A 24,299-nucleotide genomic window follows, 5' to 3' on the forward strand; every position below is an offset into this window, starting at 1 on the left:
TCGCCCCTTGGGACAAGCAGCCTGTCCCTGCACGGGACGGGGAGCAATGCTGTGGGCTGGGGCTGCCCACACAGGGCAGGAGTGGGGGCACGCAGCAGGTCCCAGCAGCATTTTTTGCCTCTTTGCCTGGACAAGTAGACTGGGGACTGGCTCCCCCGCCACGACCCCCCCAACCTGGGGAGGCCCGTAGCTCCAGGACAGACCCAACTTTGTTTTGGGTTGCCAGGGGGAAGGCTTTTCCCAGCCGCCCGAGGAGGCGGGGGAGCACGCTGGCGTTGCCCAGGGAGCGGGGATGCCAAGCGGGGTGCTCGTCAGCTCCGCAGCAACCGCCCGGGCATGGGGAGCTGCAGCAGCAGCGTTTCACTGTGCCCCCCCTCCAGCCCAGCAGCAAAGGCTGAAGGAAAATACTTTTCCCACCTTGGTCACTTTTTATGGGTGCAAATCCCACCCCAGCAATGTCCTGCTGGCAGAGAGATGAAACACTCTGTGGCAGGAGCACAAGCCAGCAGTTCACCCCCAGGTTTGGCAAATCCCATTTTGGGGGGCAGAATCCATTCCTGCTTGCAGCAGGTGACAAGGAGCACGAGGATTAGTAGCCCTTGTCAGGGTAATCCCAGCTGGAAGCAGAGCCACTCTTCACTTTATTACTGCACAAAGCTCTTGCTACAACTATTTCCACACTAAACAGTTGTTTAAAATACCGCGATACGTTCTTCCCACGCTTGGTTTTAATATTAGCCGCAGGAACGATGTAATTAAATTAACTAAAATTGGAAAACTAAAACCCCCAGGCCCTAAAAATACAGGCACAGCAACACTAAAAATTCCACAGTCTCCAATAAAAACATCTCTGGGCAAGTCTAAAAGCTATTACCTGATCCTTTGTAATTGGAACAAATAATTTCTGGTCTAGAATTAGCCACTATGGCTGCTATTGCAGAGGCAAAACACACAGGAGCGTCAGTTATCCTCTTTACCTTCTGTCCCCTGCTCTCAGCAAGCTTCCCTGCTGTGCAGAGCAGGAAAGGTCTGTCTCAATAACTGCACTGAGAGGTCTGTCCACCGGGAGTCAGGCAAGTGCCTCTTCCCCAGCAACTGATCTCAAATACATCACCACAGAGGCCGGCTGGCCAACTCCTGCCCTAAATATATCCGCCCCCAATAAGAGAGGTTTTTCCCCCATTTATCTTACTGGAGAGCAGTGAACGGAGCCACTGGGCTCAGCAGAGCAAGTCCTGAGCTCCCTGAAGAAGGGGGATGGCTATTGTGTTTCTTTCAGGTGTGTTCTCCTCCTCCTGGCTCTCATCCTGGGAAAATGAAGCGCAACATCCCTCCACCGATGGCCTGAGGCTTCCAGGTCCAAAGCTTTCCCCAAAACTCAGCAAGGTTTTGTCTCTGCAGCTGCTAGTGCTCCCCATTATGCCATCAAGGTGACAAGGCTCTGCTCCGGCCTCAGTCAGCTGATATCAGTAATCTTCCTTCTGTTAATTTGCCCTTTGGTTGTGATCGCCCACCTCTGGACCTCTCGCTTTCAGGGCCCAGTAGTGCCCCCCTGCAACCCACCACCCCCCAAAAAATAGGGTTTGAAGAGTCTCTGCTGTCCTTCACAACTTCCAACCACCCTTTCAGCAGGCAAAACAAGCAGCCAAGCCCCGCTGCTCCCAGACAGCTTCAGGGAAACCTCCGATTTGTGTCATTTTCTTTTTTTTATTCAAGAGAAAACAGACTAAGCTACTGCTGCACTGAGACTCTCTCTGTCAAACAGATGAATCCTGCTCAACGGGCAGTGGAAGAAACAACAGTGGGTGCTGCCTGTCCAGAAACTGGTGGCACCAGGAATCAATTAACTGCTGGCAATTTCAGGCTCTGCTGGAACAGCACGTGAAGGTTCTAGTCACTCCTCGTCAAGCCTGTGAATTTGTGGCTCTTCTCCAGGTCCAAATTTCAGGCAGTAATTCCTGGCTGGTGCAACAAGGTGCAAAGTTGACAAGATGACAAAGTAACTGAAGGAGAAGGACCAAACAGTCAAGTGCAGCCTTGGCTCACTCGTGTCCCCCACACCCAGACCTCGTGGCGGTGTCCAGCTCCTCCCTGGGGGCCAGGCCTGTGTCTGGCTGCGCTGTCAGGTCTCCAGTGTCCCAGCTGGCAGCTTTGGTTCCACGTAGCTCTTCTCCTCCACGTGGTTTGTCTGCTCCAGGAGCCACTGCCTCTCCTGGTCACCGACATCCAGTCTCAGCGTCACCTCTTGGAAAACACTGTTCACACCAACCTGTATCATACAGACGAAAAACAGCTCAGTCCTGGTCAGAGGGTAAATGCTGCTCACGTTATCTGGGGGCTGTTATCATACCTCCTTAAAATGAAGCTTTTTGAACATGCAGATACTGGTTTCATTTTCCTGACCAATCTTAGCTTCAAATTTGGTGATCCCCAGGTTTCTCACTCCTGCAAAAGAAACCAGAAATGTAAACATTTCTAAACCTGCTTGGCTTCCGCATCTATGGAAACATGGGGCTCCAGTCTCTGGGGCGGATGGATCCCTTACTACCCTTGTGTCATCACTGGGAATATTTGCTTCAAGATCACATCCCTCTTGCACGGAGCCACCCTTACCGTAGGACATCATCATCAGCGTTGCCTCCTTGCCAAACCCTCTGCCGCGGTAGCTGGGCTCTGAAAGAGAGAGACACACAAGTCAGCATCCAGTTCCGAGAGACAAATCAGCCACACTGGGTACTTTTCAGAAAAGACAGTGACCCAGACCAGCAAACAATGCCAATCAGGACTGAACAGCCATGGTAAAGCAAGGAGAATAAAAAGCTGCTGTACGTAACATCTGTCTGCAGCTGGTTTTAGCCACAGTGACGGATGCCCAAGCTCGGAAGCAGAACGTGACCTGCAATCATAATTTCGATCTCGCCCAAGGTGGGATCCTCAGCATCAGTGAGGAAGAGGTTGACGTCCCCCACCATGCAGTCCTCGTCTGCACGCTCCTGCCCGGCCCACCGTGCCGTGTCCAGCACGATGAAGGTGCACTCTGGGGAAAACAAAACTGTAGCAGCATTTTCAGGGCACATGGAGAATTATTCACAAGTTACAGAAGGATGAAATTAAAAGCATGCAGTGGACAGAGGAACAGGACAGAGGAGTTTCCACATGTTAACAGCGAGGAAGAGCTAATAACTTGGCCTCCCACACCAAGTGTTCCTGCTCCCAGCCCTACAAATAAGAAATATTCTGCAAAAAAAAAAAAACATTGTGAGGGTGACATAGACACCCAGACTACAAACAGCCCATTTAAGGAGCAGGAAAACTTCTACCCCATGACTGAGGTCTCCCTGTCTTGTCTCACCCTTCAGCAAGTTTGGGCAAATAACTGTTTGGTGCAAAAGAGACTGAGACCTAGTGATTCACCTAGTCCACATTACTTTTGTTTTTAGTAAGGCTTTTAACGCCAGCTATGACAAATGTTCCAGGCCAAGGTCTTTGCCAGCCTCAGTATTTTGCAGCTCACTATATTCCTACCAGGCTTTTATGGGCAGTGATTCATGACCTGTAGGAGAGCCAGGGAACCAATTCAGTCAACACACCTCAGCCAGGTAATTATAAAGTTATTCGATTTCTCAAGGAAAAATACAACCCCCCTCCAACTTTTTAGGATGATCAGGCCTGGGGAGTGTTGACTGTGCTGCAACAGCTCAGCAGATAACACTGCAGGAAGTAAATCATTGTGATCTTTGATAAACAGCATAAAAAGGGCACCAACAGCCCTGGACATTTTCTGCTTCCCTGTGCATATTGCAGCTATAAAGAGAAAGCCAGTTTGAAGCTCCTGCTGCAGGAGGTCTCACATCTCTGTTTCAGCAAGAACCACTAACCAGGCACTCTCAACCCACTGCGGGTCCTTTACAGGACAGAAGGAACCTGTCCACCCCTCCCACCCACCCCTGGAAAGTGTTTAGGATCCTCCTCACTGTCCGCGTCGTCCCGCCAGCTGCGCTGCATCTCGTACTCCTGCTCCAAGCTGAGCGGTTCCGAGGCCGTCAGGCGCTGCAGCTCCTCCGACCGCATCCACTCGTGGTACCTGACAACGGGACCCGCAACCAGGTCACTGCCTGAGCCGCAGCATCGTGGGCTGATTTCTGTAAGTGCTCCAGGGATCAGGCTGTCAGAAAACAGTCTGGGAAACACTAGCCTGGAATTCATAGCAACTTAAAGAGTATCCACAAGTTTCTCTCCCTTATCTAAAACAGGAATTCACGTTCTTTGTGGAAATTTAGGAAGTTTGTCCATCCTGTGGCTTTGTCTGGAGAGCGCCCAATGCAAACTTGATGTTTTTAAAACTACTGAGCACTGAGTTCCAGTGCATTTCATCCCGGCTGAGATGGATACGGCATCTCCTGGATGCTGACAAGAAGACTAATACTGGTATCTTTGTGCTGAGGCTACAGATGCCCAGGCTAGCACTTTACAAACTGCCTGCATGCCTGCTTCTAATTTATCAAATATCCATCTGGCTTTACACCTTGAAGTTTTGCTCTTCTGCTGTCATTAGGGAAAGACATCAGCGAACAAGAGCACTGCTGGTGGTTCACTCACGGCCAGGTGTTTCCTTGGGTACACAGATGTTCTCTCTGCCACCAGACCTGGCCAAGAGCCAGGCAAAAAGAGGGCAAAACCAGTGGCTTTTCTGCGAGTGCTCTTTCTGCTGTGTGGCTCCCAGGGGAAGAGAAGCCCTGCAGCGCTCTGGCCAGCGCCGTTTCTCAATACTGCATTCCCTTTGAAAAGTGAAATCAGACCGCCCAGGAGTTTCAAAGGACAGAAGCCACGTACCGGGGCACATGTGCAGATGTGTACGGCACCAGGGTCACCCTCTGTCCTTGCAGCACCGTGTTCTGATTAATCTTCATGGTCTCTGCGCTTAGAGAGACCCAACACCCAACTCTGTGTGTCCAGTGAGGCCAAGGGATGGGCCGGCAGTTCCCGGAGCCCTTCGGGAGCCAGTGATCGCCACTCTCACTGTGAGGACAGACCACAGCTGACACCAATCCCCCACACAGCACCTTCCCGCACCCCCTGCTTCCCTCCCAAGCCAGGGCAGGGCTGCATCGGTGCCCCAGAGCCCTGGGGCTCTGCCCTCACAGGAGCCGCTTCACGACCCACGTGGCAGTGCAGCCGCCCTGCGCCGACGCACCGGGGGGTGATCCGGGTACTGAGAGGAGATGGGGCCGCGGGGAACCCCAGGGCCTGAGGGGAGCCCCAAGACCTGAGGGAAGGGGCCCGAGGGAGCCCCGGGGCCTGAGGGGAGATCCGGGAGCGGAAGGACCCGCCTACCTGCCGCGTCACCCTCCGCGCATGCGCCAAACCACACCCACTGTCCCGCCCATCTCCCCGCCCCCAACGACTCCGACAGCCAATCGCGCTCGGCACCTTCACACCCACCCTCGCACCGCCCCCTTAGGGAAGCCGGTCATGTGCGCGGAAGAGGCTCCACCCCTCACCCTCGGCGGGCGGCGCATGCGCCCTGTGCGGTCCCGCGATGAAGGAGAGGGCGGGGCCGCGGCACAAGCCGCCGGTGAGGGAGCGGGTCCGGGAGGGCTGGGGGGGGCCCGGACCGGGGTGAGGCCGGGGTGTCCCGGTGCGGGGCGGCAGGGAGCTGGAGCGGGGGGAGAGGCCGCGGGCGGCTCTCGGCGGTTTCTGTGGGGCGGGACGTGGCAGGGCCGGGGGGCTCTGGAGGCCTCGGGGGGTCCGGGCCGCGTCCCGCGCTCTTGTCACTGTCGCTGCCTCCCCTTGGTCTGGTGAGCCTGGCTGCTGAGGCGAGGGCCGTTAGAAAATACGATGTTTGGCCTCTTCTTGAAAGGCTGAAGGAGCTGGGGCTATTTAGTTTGGAGGAGACCGAGGGGTGACCTCATTAATGTTTATAAATATGCAAAGGGTGAGTGTCAGGAGGATGGAGCCAGGCTCTTCTCGGTGACAACCAGTGATAGGACAAGGGGTAATGGGTTCAAACTGGAACACAGGAGGTTCCACTTAAATTTGAGAAGAAACTTCTTCTCAGTGAGGGTGGCAGAGCCTGGCCCAGGCTGCCCAGGGGGGTTGTGGAGTCTCCTTCTGTGCAGACATTCCAACCCGCCTGGACACCTTCCTGTGTAACCTCATCTGGGTGTTCCTGCTCCATGGGGGGATTGCACTGGAGGAGCTTTCCAGGTCACTTCAACCCCTGACATTCTGTGATTCTTCTGAGGCTGCTCTGGTGAGCACAACGAGTGGTGCTGCCCAACTGGTTTGTGTCACCCTTAGTGTGTCAGAGCTTACAAACCGTTTGGGTTTTTAGCAGTGAGGTTTGTGCTGATGGTTTGTCCCAGTTGATGTGGCTCAGGAGTGTCTGTTGGGCTGTGAGGGATTTGTTAAAGCTCTTAAACAATTCAGCTACACCCAATTATTTATTGACTCTGAAACCTCACAGAAAACGTTCAGTCTCCCACTCCCTGTAGTTTCTCAAGACAATGTGAACTTCCCCAATTACTTCTGCTTTGGAAACCTTGGTATGTGTAGCAATACTTCTTCATAGGGCCCGTATTTTCATTTGTCTGCTTATTTCTTTGAGCTTTTGAGGGGAAACTGCAGGCTGGTTTATTCCTGCTTTGGTTTGCAGGAGGCACGTGCTGTCTAAGAGCAGTGGCTGCGTGTGTGAGATCACCCTCAGGGCCGTGTTTCTTCATCTTGAGGTTTTAGTTTCCCAAACGGCCCCTCTGGCTGTTTGGGGAAGGTGAAGGTTGGTCTTCACGTGCTGTGAAAGGGCTGGGCCTTTTGGTTACTTTTAAACTAGTTTAATGGGTGCAAGAACTTTTTCGTGTGAGTATTGGACCGAGTGTTGCTGCTGAGTGGGGTAAATCTGTCCATAGGGCAAGATGCTGCTGAAATCCTCTTTTGTTCGGATGTCAGAAGACTGATGTATAAAAGCTGACTCGTGAGTTCCTCCTCTTTCCAACAAAGCTAACACAACTTTATGATGTTTCCCTAGGTTAAAGGCAACAGAATTTGAAAACACCCCCCAAAAACACGCTCCTTGCTTTCCTCCAAGCCCCCCCACCATTGTCAGCATGGCTGGTGGCATTACGGATACCGGAGAGCTCTATTCTCCCTACGTAAGTACTGCTGTTTGTGGGCTTGATCAGGAGTCTTTTCAAAACCATCTTCTCTCAACATTGTGTTTTAATTTCCCACTTCCCCACAGATATAACTTCAGTCTTTCAAGATGTGATGGAAGTCAAAGGAAACTTAAAAATGTTTAGTACTTGTAGGGTTTTTTTTGTACATCACAGATCCCTTTATACACTGCACAGGGATGATATTTGCTTAAGGTGTAGTTCTAAAAGTGTTAAAAATATTTCCATGCCCCGTGCCAGTTCTTGTGTCCTTCTGCCCTCTTTCCTTATATTTTATTAATGTTTTCATCAACCCAAATTGTCACGTGAAACTAGCATAAATGAAGCGTCTGTGACATGGAAACTATCCTGCTTTGCTTCTCTTTTTTCACTTTATGTAATGTTTTTCTCTGAATTTCTTAAAGTTTACTTATTTGTAATTGTTATACTAATTTGTATTAAACCACTTCACTTAAAACCGGTAATCAAGGTGTTTCTTCCTTGTAATGTAGTGTCCTGTGAAACTGCAGAGCCAATTGTGGTTTTACCATGTTACTGGAAATACAGGTTTTCATAGCCACAAGTGTTAATTTAGCGTCAGCTTTTATAAACAGCGCTTTGCATACACATTTTTTTCTGAAGTGAGCTCAGCAGTAACTATAGAACCAGTCCTGAAATCTGGTGTTGGCTTTCAAGTGCTTTAAAACTTTCATCCCTGTGTTAATGAACAGGATCTTAGGCTGCAGAAATAGGTCACAACTAGAAAATAAAGAACAAGGCAGTAACTAGGATGTCTGGTCCCTAAAGGACTATTGTCACCTGCCCTTATGTTGTTGTGTGAGTGTTGCATGAATTTCCTAGAGTCTAATCTCCAAGGCTAGAGCTCTCTCCTCATTCCCTGAAGATGTCTAGCCAGACAGAATACAGAATACACCCACACTGTTCTCATCTCACTCCACTTGACCAAAGTCAAAGAAAACCACCTGAGGTGTTTTTTCAAGAGTCCTTCACTGAGAGTGAGTCACAGCCCTGGGCACTTGAGCTGTGCTTGGGGAATGACAGCTCTGCATGTAAAGAACTTTCCTGCAAACTGCAATGGCTGATTTATTTTTTTCCCATCCTTCTGGGAGACCTATCAAAAGATGAATTTGCTGTGCCCGTGTCAGTGAATGTAGAGCAGGAGTGTTTGCAGGGCCTCTGGGGAATAGTTCCCCTGCTATCAGTTGCTGCACACTCAGAAAAGTATACTCAGATACAGTTCTTTACTGGCTGTCCTCTGGAGAGAGACTTTGACATATATTAAAAAAACATACTTTGGGGCTATTTTTGATCTTGAGTTCAACTAAATTTATAGTCTGGAAGGGTCCTGTCCAGGTGCACAGTTACCTTTTTGGGCAGAAAAATGCTCATTGGAGAGAGAATAAAATCCTTTCCCTTCTAGAAGTAAAAACCCTTCTTCAGAATGTGTTTAGCTGCTTGCTGGTAAAATGGCAAGGAGGCTTTGAATTAGAGTTCTCTTTGGATATTTCTGGCTTTACTAAGAATAAGGAAGAACAAGGGATTCTGAAGTTATGTATGTAGTCATAACTCCTTAGGTTCAGGTCAGAAAATGAGGAGAGACCCCAACCCACAGTGCAGACCCTTCTGGTGGAAGACAGTGGGTTTGCAAACAAACAAACAAATAAACAAAAAGCTCACGTGCTTCTAGAAGTTAGAAAGACAAAAAAAACACATTAGAAGAATAGAGGGGAATATCAATTTCTCCATAAATGTGCTGACACTCACTTTTTTTCTCTTTGGTTATCAATCCCCTCCTATATTTATTTCTATCATGGCTTGCTCCCATCCTACTTGCACAAAGGTTGCTCTCTCCAGTTAAATCAGTATGTGTGTGAGGTGTCTTAGGTGATCTCTGGTCCAGCTGCAAACTCTCACGCTGGATTTTGTGTCCGATTGCAGGTCGGTCTGGTTTACATGTTCAACCTCATCGTGGGGACAGGAGCCCTCACCATGCCGAAGGCCTTTGCAACGGCCGGGTGGCTCGTCAGCCTCGTCCTCCTCATGTTCCTGGGGTTTATGAGGTAGGATGTGAGAATGAGCCTGAGGGGAACGCGGGGTTCAGTTGAGGGGAGCTGGAAGGACAGTGTGAACGCTTTTGCTGCTTTTCTGTGTGATCCTGCCCCTCTGCCGCTCGAGCGTTGGTCTCTGTGCCTGTATTGCCCGTGGACCTTGTTTGGAGGGGTGCATTTTCTGACCAGCAGCGATACAGTCCTGCATCCCATCTGACTGATGGGGAAGACTTTTTCTCCAGTACACAGTCTCCTGGGACCTTTCTCCCAGCTTCTTTTTTGGGCACCATCCTCCCTGCGGATGCATCTCACACTTGCCTCTGCCATGGATCCATTTCCCAACCACAAACCAGGTCCCAGGTGACACAGGGTCATTTCTCTGTGCTCTGATCTGCAGATGTGATGCCGACTTGTTGTGTTAGTTTTCTCTTGGCTTCTGGCAACGCTCTGGGCAGCTTCAAGAGTGTCAGGAAAACAAATTACTGTGTGGCTGGGCCCATTTAATTCCCCCACACACCTTTGCTGCTCAAGACCTTGGAGCTGGTCACATGATTTTCCTGCTGGCTCACCATGAGCTGCTGCCCAGCCGTCTGCCTGCTGGAGCAGCAGGTGGAGCTGAAGGCTGTTGATACAGCACTGATGTCTCAGGAGTTATTAATAGATTTACCGTCTTCTGATGGGCTGTGAATGCCTGCTTGCTTCTCGCTTGGTTTTGAAAGAAAATAAAACAAAATCCCCTTCTGCCATTAGTAAGAATGGAATTTAGACGTTCCTGTCTTGTCGGTAGCCAGCTCTGTCTGGGATTTGGAGTCGGTGCTTTTGGATGAGTTAGGGGCTGCTCTACAGAGGTGCTGTACACTCAGTACTGGCTGTAGTAATGCTTGCGAGTTCCCCACCTTGAAACTGTGTGCTGCAAAGGCTTTATAAAATATAAACTGTGGGAGCTGCAGTAACTGGGGGCTTTGGAAGCAATTCCTTTTAGATCCACTAGTTTAACAGTGTAAACTCAGTGTATGAAACTCAACACCAGCAGACAATCCTTCAAGGTCAGCAGTAGAGCACAGGCCTGCAAAACTGCGCCAGATTAAACTGAGAAAAGGCAGCTCAGAGGTCTGTGTGCCTCTGGAACTATGTGTCCCTGTTGCTTTTGTTCCAGTGCTTGTCCTTGTGCCTGCTGGGGACCCTGCGGTGCAAGAAGGGTCCAGGTGGTAATTGCCACATGGGCCTCAGGACAGGGCTGCTTCGTTTTGTTCTTGCAAAACTAATCCCTTGTTTGAGCTTGATAAGTGAATCCAGTTCCTGAAGCAGTGAGAAACCACTTTAAAGACCTTAATAAAATTTATTTGAGCTGGTGGGTTTTTTAAATTATTTTTTATTATAGTCCTGTTTGTAGCTGGGATAATGCTATTCCTTCCATCAGTGGCTCTTGCTGTCTTCCTGGACAGCTTTTCCTGGCCTCCAGCTGAGTGTATTTGCATGCATGTGTGATCTGCACCTGGGTCTTGTGTCACTGCTTTGCTTCTGATGCCATTTGTAAGATTTTTTTTATTTTTTTTTTTTAAGGGACCACAATACCTTTGCCACAGCTCCTAATAGATAAACTTCACAATAGATCTGCATTAGTCCTAGGCCCTAAAAAGAGGAAGGAAGCTTTGTTACAAAGTTGTCTTCCCTTCTTCAGCCGGCACTAGGAAGATGCCTTCCAGATACCTAAAGTTTCTTCTTATATCTGAAGGCATGTTATGTTTTACTGTGTTGTGTGATCTGCTTGAACACCTTAGTCTCAAGGACAAAAGGGAGCAGCAACCTGACGTGAAACACAACCAAAAAGGCAGCGTGTGTGGGGAACTGGTGAGAGGGTCATTTTGGTTTGTTTGCTCCTGCAAACAGATGGGAATAATTCTCCCATGTCTGTCCAGTGACAGTTCTTGACGGTTATTGATATCAATTGAATGTGTCTCTAGCTATATGACTACAACCTTTGTGGTGGAAGCCATGGCTGCCGCAAATGCCCAGCTGCGATGGAAGAGGATGGAAAAACGCAAGGTTTGTGTGTGGTTTAATTTTCCGTTTTCTGTTTTATCCCGTAGGACTTGCTTGAGATTCCTCTGCATCATTGCCTTGCCTCGTTAGTAACTCTAAAGGAATAAATTCCTACTGTACTTACCTTTGCCATATAAAATATGGCTATTAGTTCCCTGCAGGGTTGCTCATTAAACACAGGATTTTCTGCTCCTGCTTTGAAAAATCTCTTGTGCTGTTCACATTTCTTACTGATTGCACTCTCCTTGCCCAGAAGCACTGCTCAGTGAATGCAGAGAGGTGGCAGCCAATATACTGGTGCTGTTTGGAGTGTGCTGAGGTCTATAAATCCTTGCTGATCTCAGGTCATTTAACTGGGACAGGCTGGAATGTCCTTGCTGCCACTCAGGCTGTATCCCAGGGAGTGGACAGCTCTGAAGTATGTCCTTGCTGTAAAATTTACTTGTGGCTTTTTGGATCCTGGCTGTAGTGGCTTTTCTGGATCACTGCAAGGCATAATTGTTTGCACTGATTTAGATCCCTGCCTGTAAGTGGGTTGGAGCTGGGAGCTAGACCTGTCTGCTCTGACTAGCTAAGACTATATATGTTTGGATTTTTTTTTTCCTACCAGTTCTGCGACTCTGCAGATCTGCTGGAAGTTTCTAACCTCCTTGTGCCACATATTACTACATGACTTGGACACTGTAGCTGTGTGTGTGACTTACTAAGACAGCAGAGCCTGTTGCTCGGTTCAGCCTGTTCTGGTCGTGCCCTTTTCTGCCCTCCACAGCATCCCAATCCTGGCCCACAGGTTCCCTGCAAATGCCTCTGCTTGCACATCCTGCCCATCCCTGTTTGGGACCTTCCTTTGAGAATGTGAGACGATGACACTAGTGGTGCTACAGCCTGTAGCAAACATCTCAGCAGTGATCTGGTCTGTTCTTCCAGGAGGATGATGAGGATGAGGATTCTTCCTCTGGCGTATCTGACAGCGATGTTCTCCTCCAAGATGGCTATGAGCGAGCAGAGACACGGCCCATCCTGTCAGTTCGTAAGTACCCAGTTCATGCTTTTGCTGTATCCAAGACCTCTTCTGTTTAGTGTCCCAGTGGGCTTCTGCAAGTGGAGCAGGACTCTTCTGTCCATTTTACCCTCAATTCCATATGCTCACATCCCAAAGTCCGCAGCACTTGTGAGATAAGACTCATTGAGAATTCAATTCACCACCAACAGTTTGATAAAGATCTTTTCCTTCTAGGTCACTAAGATGAGAACATCTTACTTTGAAAACACTTTTAAACTTAATTCAGCCAAGTAATTGGACCAGTGACTCTGCAGCTGTGGAATCGTACATACTGTCCTTCAAACTGCCAATAGAGCTTCTTGAGTCTTTTCAGATAGTCTGGCCTCTGGGTTTACTGGAATGACTGGTTGTAACACTTCTTGTTCTCAACTTGCAGAGAGACGTGGCTCACCCAATATCTTTGAAATCACTGAGAGGGTGGAAATGGGCCAGATGGCTTCCATGTTCTTCAATAAAGGTGAGTCACATTTTCAAAAGACCCGTCAAGTCCTCTTGTGTGTTGTGTGTTTGGCTTTTCCTTAAGTTTGCATGCTTCTCAATGTGGGTTTGCATCCTGAGTTTGTGATTCCACCCAAAGTAGAGTATTTATGGGCCCAATTTCTTGAGACAGGAAAGTGTAAGTTGGTGCCTTTTCTGACTGTCCTTTATGTAACTCTAAACTGCATCTATCCTGTGTGATCTCCACTGTCTAAAGCAGCAGGGCCCAGCTGTAGTGTTCACTAGTTCCATCTTGGTTGTAGCATTTGAGAATAAGATCTTTGGGCTTCCCTGAACCCTGTAAGTATGAGTCTGAAGGAGACAGACTTCTGGGGAGAGCTTTTCAAGATTGTGTGTGCTTGGGGAGTCACCAAGAGAGCTGCTGGGACATGAACTGCTGAACTGGTGTGCATATGATAGACAGATATTTTTCTTGCTTTAAAATGTCGCTTGTGTGCCAGGAAACAAACTTGTAACCACACTGCAATAAAGCCATATCCATTGCTGCATGCAATAGAAGTGCAAACTACTCTGTTAGGTATTCTGGAACTTGTAAAACAGTACATTTGAAATGCTGTACAGAGCCAGAAAATCGTCAGATACCATGGCTGTGCAGTTTTGAGCCTGTCAGGCCCCATTTCTTGTGTAAAGTGACATTTTCTCTTGTTCGCTGGCCACCTTACAAAGATGCGATGGGCTGGTTTTTTCCACTACATTACATCAGCTATATGTGAGCGTAAGACTGTTGCTTCTGAAGGACAGCTGGGCTTAAGGAGTGAAAATTCTTTGAACTATATTATTGCTGATTTTAAAGTCCAGTTGAAAAAAACTTTTTAATTTCTCTACGTACCTCTTCTGGGCCTTTGTAGATTTAAATCACTTAGGACTATCAAAACAACCCACCTTAGGTCAGGCTGGCACTTTTCTAGTTGTAGAAGAAGAGGGTGACTTGAGCATGGGTTGGAGACTCATAGACATCTTGTTCCTAGCAGTGGGTCGTTCTGGCTCTGGGCAAGTTTTCTTGCTTGTAAAGAAACACTGAACACTTCCCTTTCTCTCAGTCATCTTCTGGAGGGTAATATTTGGGGAGTGCTTTGAGAGCAAGCACTGTCTAGCAGGGCTTAGCAGTGTTGCTGAGGATTTGGCTGTGGAGGAGGATCACAGGAGGCAGAGTGCTCCCACAAACAAACTCCAGAAAGCCCATTATTTGCATGTGCTTCATAGGGGGAGACTGTAACGACCCCCCAAAGCCAGCCTGGCGCTGGGCAGTTGCCTTCCAGACCTCTCTGCCTTGCTGCGGGCTGCTGCTCGGGCAGTAGAGGGTGCTGGAAATACATGTCCTCTCTCCTGTCGGGCACCGATGGACACTTCGAGGCGAAGTGATATAAACTGCTTAACGTTCTAAATCTTAATCCCTCTTCTTAATGTTGCTTTAGCCAGTGTTATCTGATTTCTGTGTTAGGGATCCCCCCTGGGACCTACTCAGCCCAATGCAAAGGGCTGAATCTTTGCCGGAAACGCTGCAGATCGTAGCTTGAAACAACTTGTGACTTCCGAATGAAGTGAGGTATAGACAGTGAAGGCTCTGGGGCAGCTGGAACCCTTTTGCTGCTTTCCCTTCCTCTGTGCTGAGCAGTGAGGCTCCATCCCTGTGCTGTTGAATCGTGGCTCAGAGGCACCCTCTGGTCTGCTGAGCCACAGGGGAGAAGAGATTAGTACCTCCCTCTGCGGATCCAGGCTGAGGTGTTTCCTTCTCAAGGCCTTTTGTAAGGGCAGTGACCAGTTGCTACTGTCTAGTGCCAAGAAACTGGGCTGAGCTTGGGAAGTCTGGGCTCCAAGCACCAAACTCTGCAGTGTCACATCTGGCAAATGTCTGGGTGGGTTTTTGCTCACAATGTACAAAGCCCGGATCCAAACGCAAAGTGTCTGAGGGCTCTACAGCCTCCAGAGGGAAGGCTGGTGAAAGCTTTGCAAGAGAGCTCAAAGCCTCTGATTTCTAGCAAGTTCTCTGCTCCTTTCTCTTGACTGATTTTTATTTTCAACAATCTGACAGGAGTTGAATCTGCAGTCCTGGGAGGTAAGCTGGGGATAAATCTCAATTTCAGACTGCCTGCTTTCTTAAAGGGAGCTGACTTAGGTTTAGGCTGTGAAGGGGCTGTGTGCTCTTTCAAAAGAGCTGGCTCTGAAGAACTGCTTTTTTTCCTTTTTTAATTTGCAGTGTTGGGTGCTTTCTTCTAGGACCAAGCAGTCATTTACTGCAATAATGGATTCTAGGCACATCTGTCATGTTGTTTCCCCATGGGAAGTCATTGATTTTTTATTTTTTTTCCCCCGTTTTGAGTCCAGTAATGAAAGTATTGATCAGGGAGGGTCAGCAGCAGTTTATAAGAGCTGGTGCTGAAGTCTTCCTTTAGCATCAATTGATGCTAAAGGTGAGGAGGAGTTTGGGAGAGGAGTGACACCTGGACTGCCCACAGATGGAGAAGTTGGGACTGGAACTGGGTTATAGCACGTGCTGGTGGGTACCTGATGTGCTGCTGGCGTTCAGCTGCTTGTGTCAGCCTTATTTTGTGTGTGTGGGGCAGCTGGGGCCTGAGATCACCAAAACAGAATCTGACTAGTCCTGTGCTTAGTGTGCCTTGCAGCTTCTGTCCTCTGTCAGATATTTGTTGCAGTCCTCAAAGCTTTTTAATGGGGAATTGGAGAAAGCTGGTAGATAGCTTGTTGCCATCTTCAGGACAATGCAGAGACTCATTAACTGTGAAACCATCTTAAATCTTTGGCAGAGGAAGAAAACAAGGGGGGGAACTATACGAAATGATCTGACAGTTTCTGTAAGATCACCCATTTGTCTGTTTAGACAGAGCAGGAACAACTCTACTGTACGAACTCAGTCTGCCGCTTCACAGAAGCAGGGAAGTTTTCTTGCTGCTTTCCCAATACGGCTCTTTTTTTTAGGAATGTTTTACGCTAAGTAGGCTCAGCATATTCAATAATTTATTTAAACAAAGGCAAATGCCTATTAATGTTTCCTGACATCCAGAGATCCAGGGCTAGTATGGTATGCAAACACCATAGAAATATTAGTCCTCATTCCTGCAGTTGTGCTGTCCTTGTTTGATAGTTGTCACACACAAGGCTGGGAGAGGTTAATTGATTTGCCCAGACTGCATTAGGATTAAGCATCAGGTGGCATCACAACCTGAACGTGTGGGCAGGTTCCTTGTGCTGTTTTCCTTCAGTGTCAGCTTCCTAAATGAAACAAATCTGAGGCTTTTTTTGTAGCTCACTTGTCTCTGCACTAAAATATGTTCCAGTTTGTTTTTCCTTAGTGAGATTTATACTGACTTATCTGGAAGAAAAGAATCCTGGGGTCTCATCAAGATTTCTTTAACCCTGCTGATTTTAGCCCTTCACAGCGGTGTCTTATTGTAGCCCAGTAAATCTGTTCTGTGTACCCAATTAAATTGTGTAAAACTTTTGTGTTTTTTTTTTTAACCTCATGGCCGAAGGCAAGGGAAGCTTTAAAAAAAAAAAAAAGGAAACCCAGGAACCCGAGAAAACAGTATGGGGCAGGAACAGCATAGACTGCATCAGTGAGGTGTTAAGAGGGCTGTGGAAACGGTTTTAAAGCTTTGCAGGTTGGAACTTTGGCTCAGGTTGCTAATGGTGGGGAATCTCCCAAAGCGGCTCTGGTCAGTCCTGTGGGCCCTGAGCTCTGCAGGGCCAAATCCCCCACGAGAAGGTCCCGCAGGTTTGCAAGCAGAGGGTTTGCGATCGGCAGAGGACTAAAAGCATCTTTTCGTTTCACTGTTTGTCAAGCTGTGCTCACAGCAAGTCTGTCAGCATCAGGTACCTGTTTGCCTGTGGCTGCTGCTGTGACCTTTGCGTGGAGTTTGCTGCAGAAAGATGTAAACTACGGAGTCAAATGATGATTTATTTTTAAGACTTTGGAAAAGCTTTGTGTGTTTGAAGTGCAGAGTTCAAGAGTCCCTGTGTGCTCTGCTGTCCCTGTACAATATTTCCTTTTCCTGCAGTGGGTGTCAACCTCTTCTATTTCTGCATAATAATCTACCTCTACGGAGACCTGGCCATCTACGCTGCAGCTGTACCGGTCTCTCTCATGCAAGTGACCTGGTGAGTGTGTCCTGCTGCGGGGTTGCGTGCTAACAGAGGAGAGAGCAGGCTTGGGGATTTGATGGGGTGATAAGTCTGACTGGGATCAGCTCTACTTTGTGAAGAACAGAGCTGAGAAATGACTCAAGGGCGGCTCATCGCTTGTGGGTGGGAAGGTGAGGTTGTTTTGTATTTGCCACCTGAGTGCCTGCCTGAAAAGCAACTGACCTGATTTCAGATGAGTCTTCAGGTGTCAAGTACTTCCAGCTTCAGCACTTGCACACCTTGGACTTGTTGCTTGATAGTTTGATTGCAATATTCTATGCAATATTTCAGCTGTTCTGTCTCTGTGGATAAGAGCTGAGAGGAGTGATGCTTACCCACCCTGTGACCAGCTAGTGGTGACCTTACCTGGACTTAACTCTGAACTGAGACCAGTTCCTTTCTCAAAGAAACAGATAATGAGAGAGATTGGTTTGATCAGATCTGGGCTGGACTGGATTTGGACTCATGTCTTGGAAATGGAAAACCTGTATGGCCTAAACTTGTGAACTTAATGACCAAACTTGTAAATTACTGCAAGTGATTCAAGAATTTGCCTTTAAATGTATGGTGCTCAGTGACTTGCTCTGTTACGCAGTCCAGAAAATATAAGGAGGAAGAGTTTTCAGGGAGGGAGAGGAGGAATGGAGACTTTGGGTCTCTGATCATTCTCCTTTCTTCAATGCAGGAGAGATGGGAAACATCCACTAGGAGTTAATTACTATCTTTTGTTTCTCCATCCTTTCCCAGCAGTGCCATTGGCAACCATTCATGCAGTGTTGGAGATGGCACAAAGTACAACGATACGGACAAGTGCTGGGGGCCAATTCGACGTATCGATGCTTACAGACTGTACCTGGTGAGTTTCTGAGACTGGGACGACCATTATTTCCATTCAGACTTTGCTTCTAGTGGATAGGGATTTTTTTCCTGTAGAGATCATGTGGTTCAAGTGAACAGCAGAGGTGGGAAGCTTTTGGTTCAGTCTGACTTTTTTGGCCAAATACCCCCTGTCTATTCTCAGTGACGTGGCTATGTTTTAATTTGGTTGCCATCAGAAAGATCCTTATGATTTTGAGTTTAAGTAAAGTTCTGTCTGTCTTGTTGTTCAGTTTTTTTATTGCTTAAGCAGGTGATATGTCTTTGCCAAAGGCACAATGGCTGGCTAAGTAATTCTTGCTTTAAGGTAATTGTTGTCAATATACCGGAGTATATTAAGCTCTCGTGAGTGCATTCTTCATGTGAATAAAACTATTTATGCTGCAGGAGAATCTGCTTTTTGAGAGATGATGGAAACAGCCCACTTAAACAACATCCAGTGCTGTATGCTGCTTCAGTAATAGCTTTCTGTCTGGCTTAGGATTGTCTATTGCATCTATTACTGTGCTGTGGTTCTGCTCTGAAACCAAGGTTTTCCCCAAAGGATGATAAACGCTGCTTCTTTTGAGCTTGGGGAGAGTTGAGTGCTTGTACCTGGAGACAGGTGTCAGTAGGGCAAAATGAGAAGAGTTACGCAAGTGCTGCATGGTGTGGCTTCTGTTAAGGGTCTCAGTGAGGATTTTAAGAAAAAGAGAGTGAAGGTGGCTGTGTGTGTGCAAAGAAATCCGGGGTAAAGACTATTTGAAGCAATTTTGCCGTAGTACATTTTGGACCTGCAGTGGATCCCATCCCTGACTGTGCTTGTTCCAGCGTTATTGCAAAAGTAAGAGCTGGGCCTCAGCAATATTAGTGAATGTCAAAGCCTAGTTAATTATTTAAGAGAAATATTATTGCTTTATTAAATTGTGTTTTGGTACGTTTCTTTAAAACTTCCAGAAGATTGAAGATTTCCTTCCTGAATTTCAATAACTCTCCCTGACCCAGCAGAAGGAGCTAGTCAGAAAGGCAGACATGCATTAATTACTGCCTGCATGTCTCAGATATTATGTCTATAATTCATGAAGATAATTGTAGTTAGGACTTGAAAAATTAAAAAAATTAAGACTGTGTAAGCATTAGACTTGCCGTCTGTGTACATAACTCTCAGAGGAGCTTTTCCCTCTGCTTTTCTCCTCTTGTGGATTTGGAGAATAAATATCTGCAAAGTCTTTGGTGGTGATTAATCCCTGCTCAGTAATTGAGATGATGGTTTCAGAGCTTTTCTCTGCTCCCCCATAAAAGTAGAGAAGGATTGTTTATGGGAGAATGTACCAGTCCGTAGTGGGTTACTGGAGAGGGACGGTTCCCACAGTCACTAATTTCAGGAGGCTGCTGTGTGTCCAAGTTGTAGATTTCTGTTAAGGTCTCTCTAATATTTCTTACTGGATGAGCAGGGGAGTAAACTGGAACTGGTTCTACCTCCAGCTCTGCTGGTCCCACTCCCTGCTTGACCCATGTGGTTTTATTCTCCAGAGAACAAAGGTGATGATGACTTCCCTAGAGAAGAAGAAGTGTAATAATTTATAAAACATTCCGACCACAGTGCTGACACTGTCTTCAAGTTTGGAAGTGACTGTGCTGGTTAATATTTCATGTGGACAACTAGTGACCAGTAGTTAAAGCTCTTAAACTTTCTGAGCGGAAAATGCAGACGGCAGGGCCAGGGGAGTAAGTTGCTTGACTTCAAGCAAAAAAATTTAATAGCAAAACACTGTAATTATCTCTACAAATTTTGTTCAAGCTTCTTGCGTCTTGAACATGCAAGGAAAGCTGAAAAGCTGAAGGGAAAACGGCAACGTGAAAGTGAAGGGGGATGAGATGCATCCAGAGCATAGCTATTCTCTTGGTCCCGGGGGATCATACTCCTAGAGAACGTGCTTTGTTTTCGTGACTTATTCTTCTTTTGGATTCTTGCTTGTTGGAATAATTTAGGTTCCACGTTTCAGTGGACAAACAAGGTCTCTTTTCGCAGGCTAGGTTCCCCTGTGGCAAGGGGACAGATGGACACCGCGATCCCAGAAGAAAGCAGCTGAGTTTTTGGATCAGCCTTTTTGTCCTACATGCCTGCCTCTAGTTTTCTCATCTCGTCTTAGTACTGTGTTTAGGTTTAAGTGACTTTTAGGAGCAAGATGGATGGTTTTCACTGGAACGTCTTGCCTGTTCCAGTGAAGCAGGTCTCTGGATATAGTGTTGCATTTCTTACACTGTGCATGACCCCACAGAAAGCCTTTTTTTGGACTACCAGGAGAAATAATCTATTTGAGATTTTCTGGGAAGATGGTGCCAATGGGAGCTCTCTTGTGCCAAGTACAGCCAGTCTGCCAAAGATCTGTGCTGCCTTCCTCCTGTCGACTCTTTTCTCTCCCAATGCTATGTCATCTTTTCAACAAAAAACATTTCAGACATTGACTTTTTGAGCTGGAGGTGGAGAAGGGAATAATGACTGATGTAAAAATCCTGTTTCACGGTTTATTGTCCAAAAAGGCCTCTGGAAGCTGTTTCTGCTCTGATCACTGTGAATGGAAGCTGAAAACTAAGTACATAATGAGAATATTTAGACAGATTAAATTCTTCTCTTGAGACTTGCTTGTCTGTGCAGCATCTTTATTGCTGCTCCAGAATTTCACACCTAAGTGTGACTGCAGAGTCTTCAGAGACCACTAGGCCCCCATTAACCTTTGTCTGAACAAATGGTTATCTCACTTCTTGTTTGTAAATAGCCTTGGAAAATACAGACTTGCAAAACAAATGAGTGAAGGCAAGTACAGGAAATATTGAAATAGACTTTTGCTCCTGTCCCATCACTTGCTGCTGGTATTTGCCTCCTCTTTGGGACCATAGGAGTCCGGGGAGGTTTAAAAGACGAGCTTTACTGTTCATTGCTGCAAGGGCAAGACCACGCAGGACACATCGGCTGGAGGAAAGGCAAGCGTCAGATGGCCCAGCGACCTTGTTGAAGGCAAGCACTGATTACAGTTAAAGCAGATCGATGGCTTTCTATCTTCGCTTCAGATCCGTCACCAGGCTGTCATGAAGTGACTCCCAAGTCCCTGGGCTGTCTCGATGGCAAGGCTAAGGACAGGGTCGACTTCTCTCCGTGCTGAATTCACACGTCATTGCAGTTATTTTATCATGTTTTCTCTAAGGTCAGCTGGATGTCTGCTGCGCAGGCTGCGGGCAAGGGCCAGTGGATTTAAGTGTTGATCTTTCATAGCACTTTCTTGTCTTTCTCTTCCAGTGATGTAGGAATGGGACATGATAGTCCCTGTTTCTAGAAAGCAGATACTGAGGTAAATAAGAGATTAAATCCTGGGGATCAGCAGCCATGCGGAGAGTCTGATCCAAAATGCATTCATGACCTGGCAAACAGCACTTGTCTTCTGCACCAGGGCAGCCGTTGTAGCTAAAACCTCTCGTCTCTTCCCAGCCCTCCTCTTCTGGCAGTTTGGGGCACAGTGTGTTCCCATGGTAGAGAGGAAATGGCTTAAATTCTCAGGAGGAGCCGAACGCCTTTCAGAAGAGGCACTGGCACAGGTACTCCTGGTAGCCTGGCTCGGTAGCACGTCAAAGCTACCAGGTGCATCTGTTCTGTCTGCGTCTCTGTTGGTTTTTTAGCTGATTGGGAAAGAGACGCGGCATCCGCTTGTCCCGGTTCACAGATGCTGCAGTATCGCAGGCAGCCCAGCGGGTGCGGGCCGGGCGAAGAGGGGAGCGCAGATGGTTTAATGGAGATTATCCCAGTTGGAAACGTGCTTGTGCAGTGAATAAAATGAGCGAGCTTGCAGGCGCTTGCCGTCCCTCTTCAGGAGGGGACAATGTCACCCCAGCCCGACGCTCTGATCAGAATACCCAGCGACTGGAAGGGCTGCGGCCACGGGAGGCTGCGCAGGGGGGTGAGCGGGTGGTATAAGGACACGTACGATTGCTTGGTGCCAGCAGAACTTAATCGGCAAAATGCGAAGGCTGAACTGATAAGCATTGATGTAGATCCCGTTTGCCTTGGCATGGTGCTGCCTTCCCGGTCCTCCCCAGCTCCGGGCTGGAGCACCAGGTTTGTGCTGCTGGTAGTACGTGCTCTGCTTCCCTCCGCGACATTCCTTGTTCCCAGCCTGCTCGGGGTAAACGTACCTCCAGATACGTTTCCCTGCACTGGGGCAGTTTTATCAGCTTGTTCAGTTCATGAGGCTCTTGTAGCCTCTCCGTCTGTGGCTCCAGCTCAGGGTTGCCTTCTGGCCTCTATAGGCTTTCTTTGTGGCTTTTTTTTGTTGTTTTATTGTTTACCTCCCGACAGTGATATGAGGGGAGCTCTCATGGTGGTACTTGAACATCCATCCATGCTCAATCTAAGCTGTCTCTAGCCAGCTGCGTGCTGGAGAATCAGAGCTGTAGCGGTGCTGCAAGCAGAGCACATCTTCCAAGGACACCTGGGTTTGCTTTTCCTCTGCCGTGCAGCAGCCTCTGGTAATAAATGGGTCACAGCTGCTGTCCACTGGATATTTATTCTTACAGGCTTCAGTGTCTAGAGACCTAGAGAGCCAGTGGTGGGGAAGGTGGCTGCTCCAGTGGCAGGTGTCTGGAGCAGGGAGCACTGATTTCCCAGCACATCAATCAGGAAGGTTTGGGGTGCTTGCTCTGGGCTCCCAGGATGAGCTGGGGAGAGGAAGGAAAGCTGATGGAAGTTCACCCTGCTGGTGTGAAGCCATTGTCTTATTTAAATAAATTGCTTTAAGTGGAGCATTGTTGTGTTGCAGATTACCCCAGCTTACACTAAAGATGCAGCAGGACTGGGGCACTATTAGCATGTACCTCGTAAGAAGTTATTCATGGTAAGACCTTCTTGCCAAAGGTATTGCATTATATTCCCTACCACAAATGGTCCGATGCGTTTTATGATGATATTGATAAGGAAGTAGAAACAAATGTACAAAATCCGCAGCTGCTACTGCTGTGTATAGATCCAGTTCTGAAAGTCTTCAAAACAGGGAGAAGCCTCTTGAGGATCCAGAGTATTGTGCCATTTCTGTATGTACAGAAACCTGAGGGTTTGAGCTATTGTTATGGCAGGAGAGGAATTAGCACTGCGTTAAGCATAAATATCAGTAGCTTTAACTGTTTGTTACAGGTGCCTCTGAAATACAGCTTTGCTTGGCTAGAAGCCCAGTCTCAGGGGCTGATTGGAGTTTTCTCATGCCTCTCGTCAGCTTCCAAAAAGTAAGGTCAGTTAAGTTGCTGCTTTGCTCTGAAGTGGTTGAAGAAGGACAGGAGCCAAGTTCGTTTAAAATAAATGGTGCCTGCATGTGGGATGGGAAGGCAATTCTCAGCTTTGCTATTGTGAAACTAATAAGGTTGAAATTGGCACAAGGCCTTGTTAATATGTCATAAATCCTGCTTCCTTCATCCTGGTCCATTCATCTTCTGTGGGCTTGTCAATAAATTCTTTCAATTGCTCACTCGTCATAAGCCTGTGACAGAATAACTGGCTCTTTTGGAGTTTTCCACACCCCTCGTGTTTCCTAATGCAAGGAAGTTCCTTCAGATAATAATGGGCCTTGGGAATAAGAGGTTTTTCCTGACCTGGCAGGAGGAGAGGCAGAAGTAGCGTGGTGTTGTGAAAGTGGAATATAAACTTGTTGTAGTGGTGACCTAAGAGCTGGAGTTCACCTTCTGATGTGTGATTTATTTTTTTTCTTGCTTTCCTTGTAACTGGTTGCATTTTGAATAAGAGAAACATCAGCCAGAAGACAAGGCTCCCTGCAGCCAGGGCTGGGTGGGAGAGCGAGCTTTTGGTACAATAGTGAAGCAACTGCAAGACCACGGATTGCAGCAACTAAGTTTAAAGGATTAGCTTGTCTCTTTTCACAGGAAAATCAATAGTGCAGGGGACTGGAATGTGTTTTCTGCACAGATCTGCCTGTTCACTTCACAATGAGAAGTGGAGCTTGGCTTGTGCTGTCACTTGGCCACTGAGCTTTTCCAAAGGGCCTATCCTTCCCCCGTGCCACCTCCGGCCAATCCTTCCCCCGTGCCACCTCCAGTGGGCTGGCAGGGGCTGTGTGGAAGGGAGAGCTGCTGTTCTGCTGGTTGTACATCTGGCCAGATGTGTTCCAGCTTCTACCAGCCCTTAAGCAAAAGGAAGCTGGTGTGATGGGCAGAGGCCATCAGTGAGCTCAGATGCACTTGGCTTCCCCATAGAAATGCATCCTGCATATTTTAGAGCTTGGTTTGGCTTATGTGATGATGGATGGTGGGCATGAACCACGGAAGCAAGCCAGCTCAACAAATTGGGCAGAGGAATTGTTCTAGGTATATCTGTTTGCTTTTGTGCACTTCCTGCAGTTCTGAACGCACCAACACTGTTTATTTGACTCAAACTACAGCCCCTGCTGCCCAGAGAAGCCACCCCAGTAAGGCTGAGAGGCTGCT

At 47.7% G+C, this 24,299-nt stretch overlaps 2 protein-coding genes across 10 annotated transcripts in view; one reads left to right on the forward strand and one right to left on the reverse strand.

Annotated features, from left to right (window-relative positions):
* Positions 1-618: 618 nt before the first annotated feature.
* Positions 619-5,405, reverse strand: NAT9 (N-acetyltransferase 9 (putative)). 7 transcript variants are annotated; one of them, XM_065034892.1, is made up of 7 exons: positions 5,335-5,405; positions 4,834-5,019; positions 3,975-4,084; positions 2,897-3,037; positions 2,614-2,673; positions 2,351-2,445; positions 619-2,269 (listed from the first exon to the last, which is right to left on the reverse strand). In XM_065034892.1, exons 2-7 carry the CDS (start codon positions 4,908-4,910, stop codon positions 2,123-2,125), a joined length of 630 nt encoding a protein of 209 aa, XP_064890964.1. In that variant the 5' UTR covers positions 4,911-5,019; positions 5,335-5,405; the 3' UTR covers positions 619-2,122. The 7 variants fall into 7 exon arrangements, with proteins under 7 accessions (XP_064890964.1, XP_064890962.1, XP_064890965.1 ...); XM_065034890.1 differs by having other exon boundaries at positions 2,897-3,052; XM_065034893.1 differs by having other exon boundaries at positions 5,164-5,344.
* A 45-nt stretch (positions 5,406-5,450) lies between these two features.
* TMEM104 (transmembrane protein 104) overlaps positions 5,451-24,299 on the forward strand; it is a 43,882-nt gene continuing 25,033 nt past the window's right edge. Inside the window, exons 1-8 of one of the 3 annotated variants that reach the window (XM_065034885.1) lie at positions 5,451-5,575; positions 7,025-7,148; positions 9,108-9,229; positions 11,182-11,263; positions 12,188-12,290; positions 12,700-12,780; positions 16,838-16,937; positions 17,709-17,817. In XM_065034885.1, the coding sequence (XP_064890957.1) occupies positions 7,104-7,148; positions 9,108-9,229; positions 11,182-11,263; positions 12,188-12,290; positions 12,700-12,780; positions 16,838-16,937; positions 17,709-17,817 (642 nt within the window). In that variant the 5' untranslated portion in view covers positions 5,451-5,575; positions 7,025-7,103. Of the gene's footprint in view, positions 5,576-6,436; positions 6,546-7,024; positions 7,149-9,107; positions 9,230-11,181; positions 11,264-12,187; positions 12,291-12,699; positions 12,781-16,837; positions 16,938-17,708; positions 17,818-24,299 lie in introns of those variants that run through there. The other 2 variants (XM_065034886.1, XM_013367206.3) reach the window with 2 other exon arrangements.

Source organism: Columba livia, chromosome 18, assembly GCF_036013475.1.
Source record: "Columba livia isolate bColLiv1 breed racing homer chromosome 18, bColLiv1.pat.W.v2, whole genome shotgun sequence".
In the NCBI taxonomy this organism is placed as follows: Eukaryota; Metazoa; Chordata; class Aves; order Columbiformes; family Columbidae; genus Columba; species Columba livia.

Bases quoted from the DNA above. Each gene is read 5' to 3' on its own strand.
- NAT9 (XM_065034890.1), bottom strand. From the start codon at position 4,910: ATGAAGATTAATCAGAACACGGTGCTGCAAGGACAGAGGGTGACCCTG. The intron at 3,053-3,974 runs GTGAGGAGGATC...ATGCTGCTACAG, and splicing joins CTGGCGGGACGACGCGGACA to TTTTGTTTTCCCCAGAGTGC. The intron at 2,270-2,350 runs GTATGATAACAG...TGTATGATACAG, and splicing joins AAAAGCTTCATTTTAAGGAG to GTTGGTGTGAACAGTGTTTT.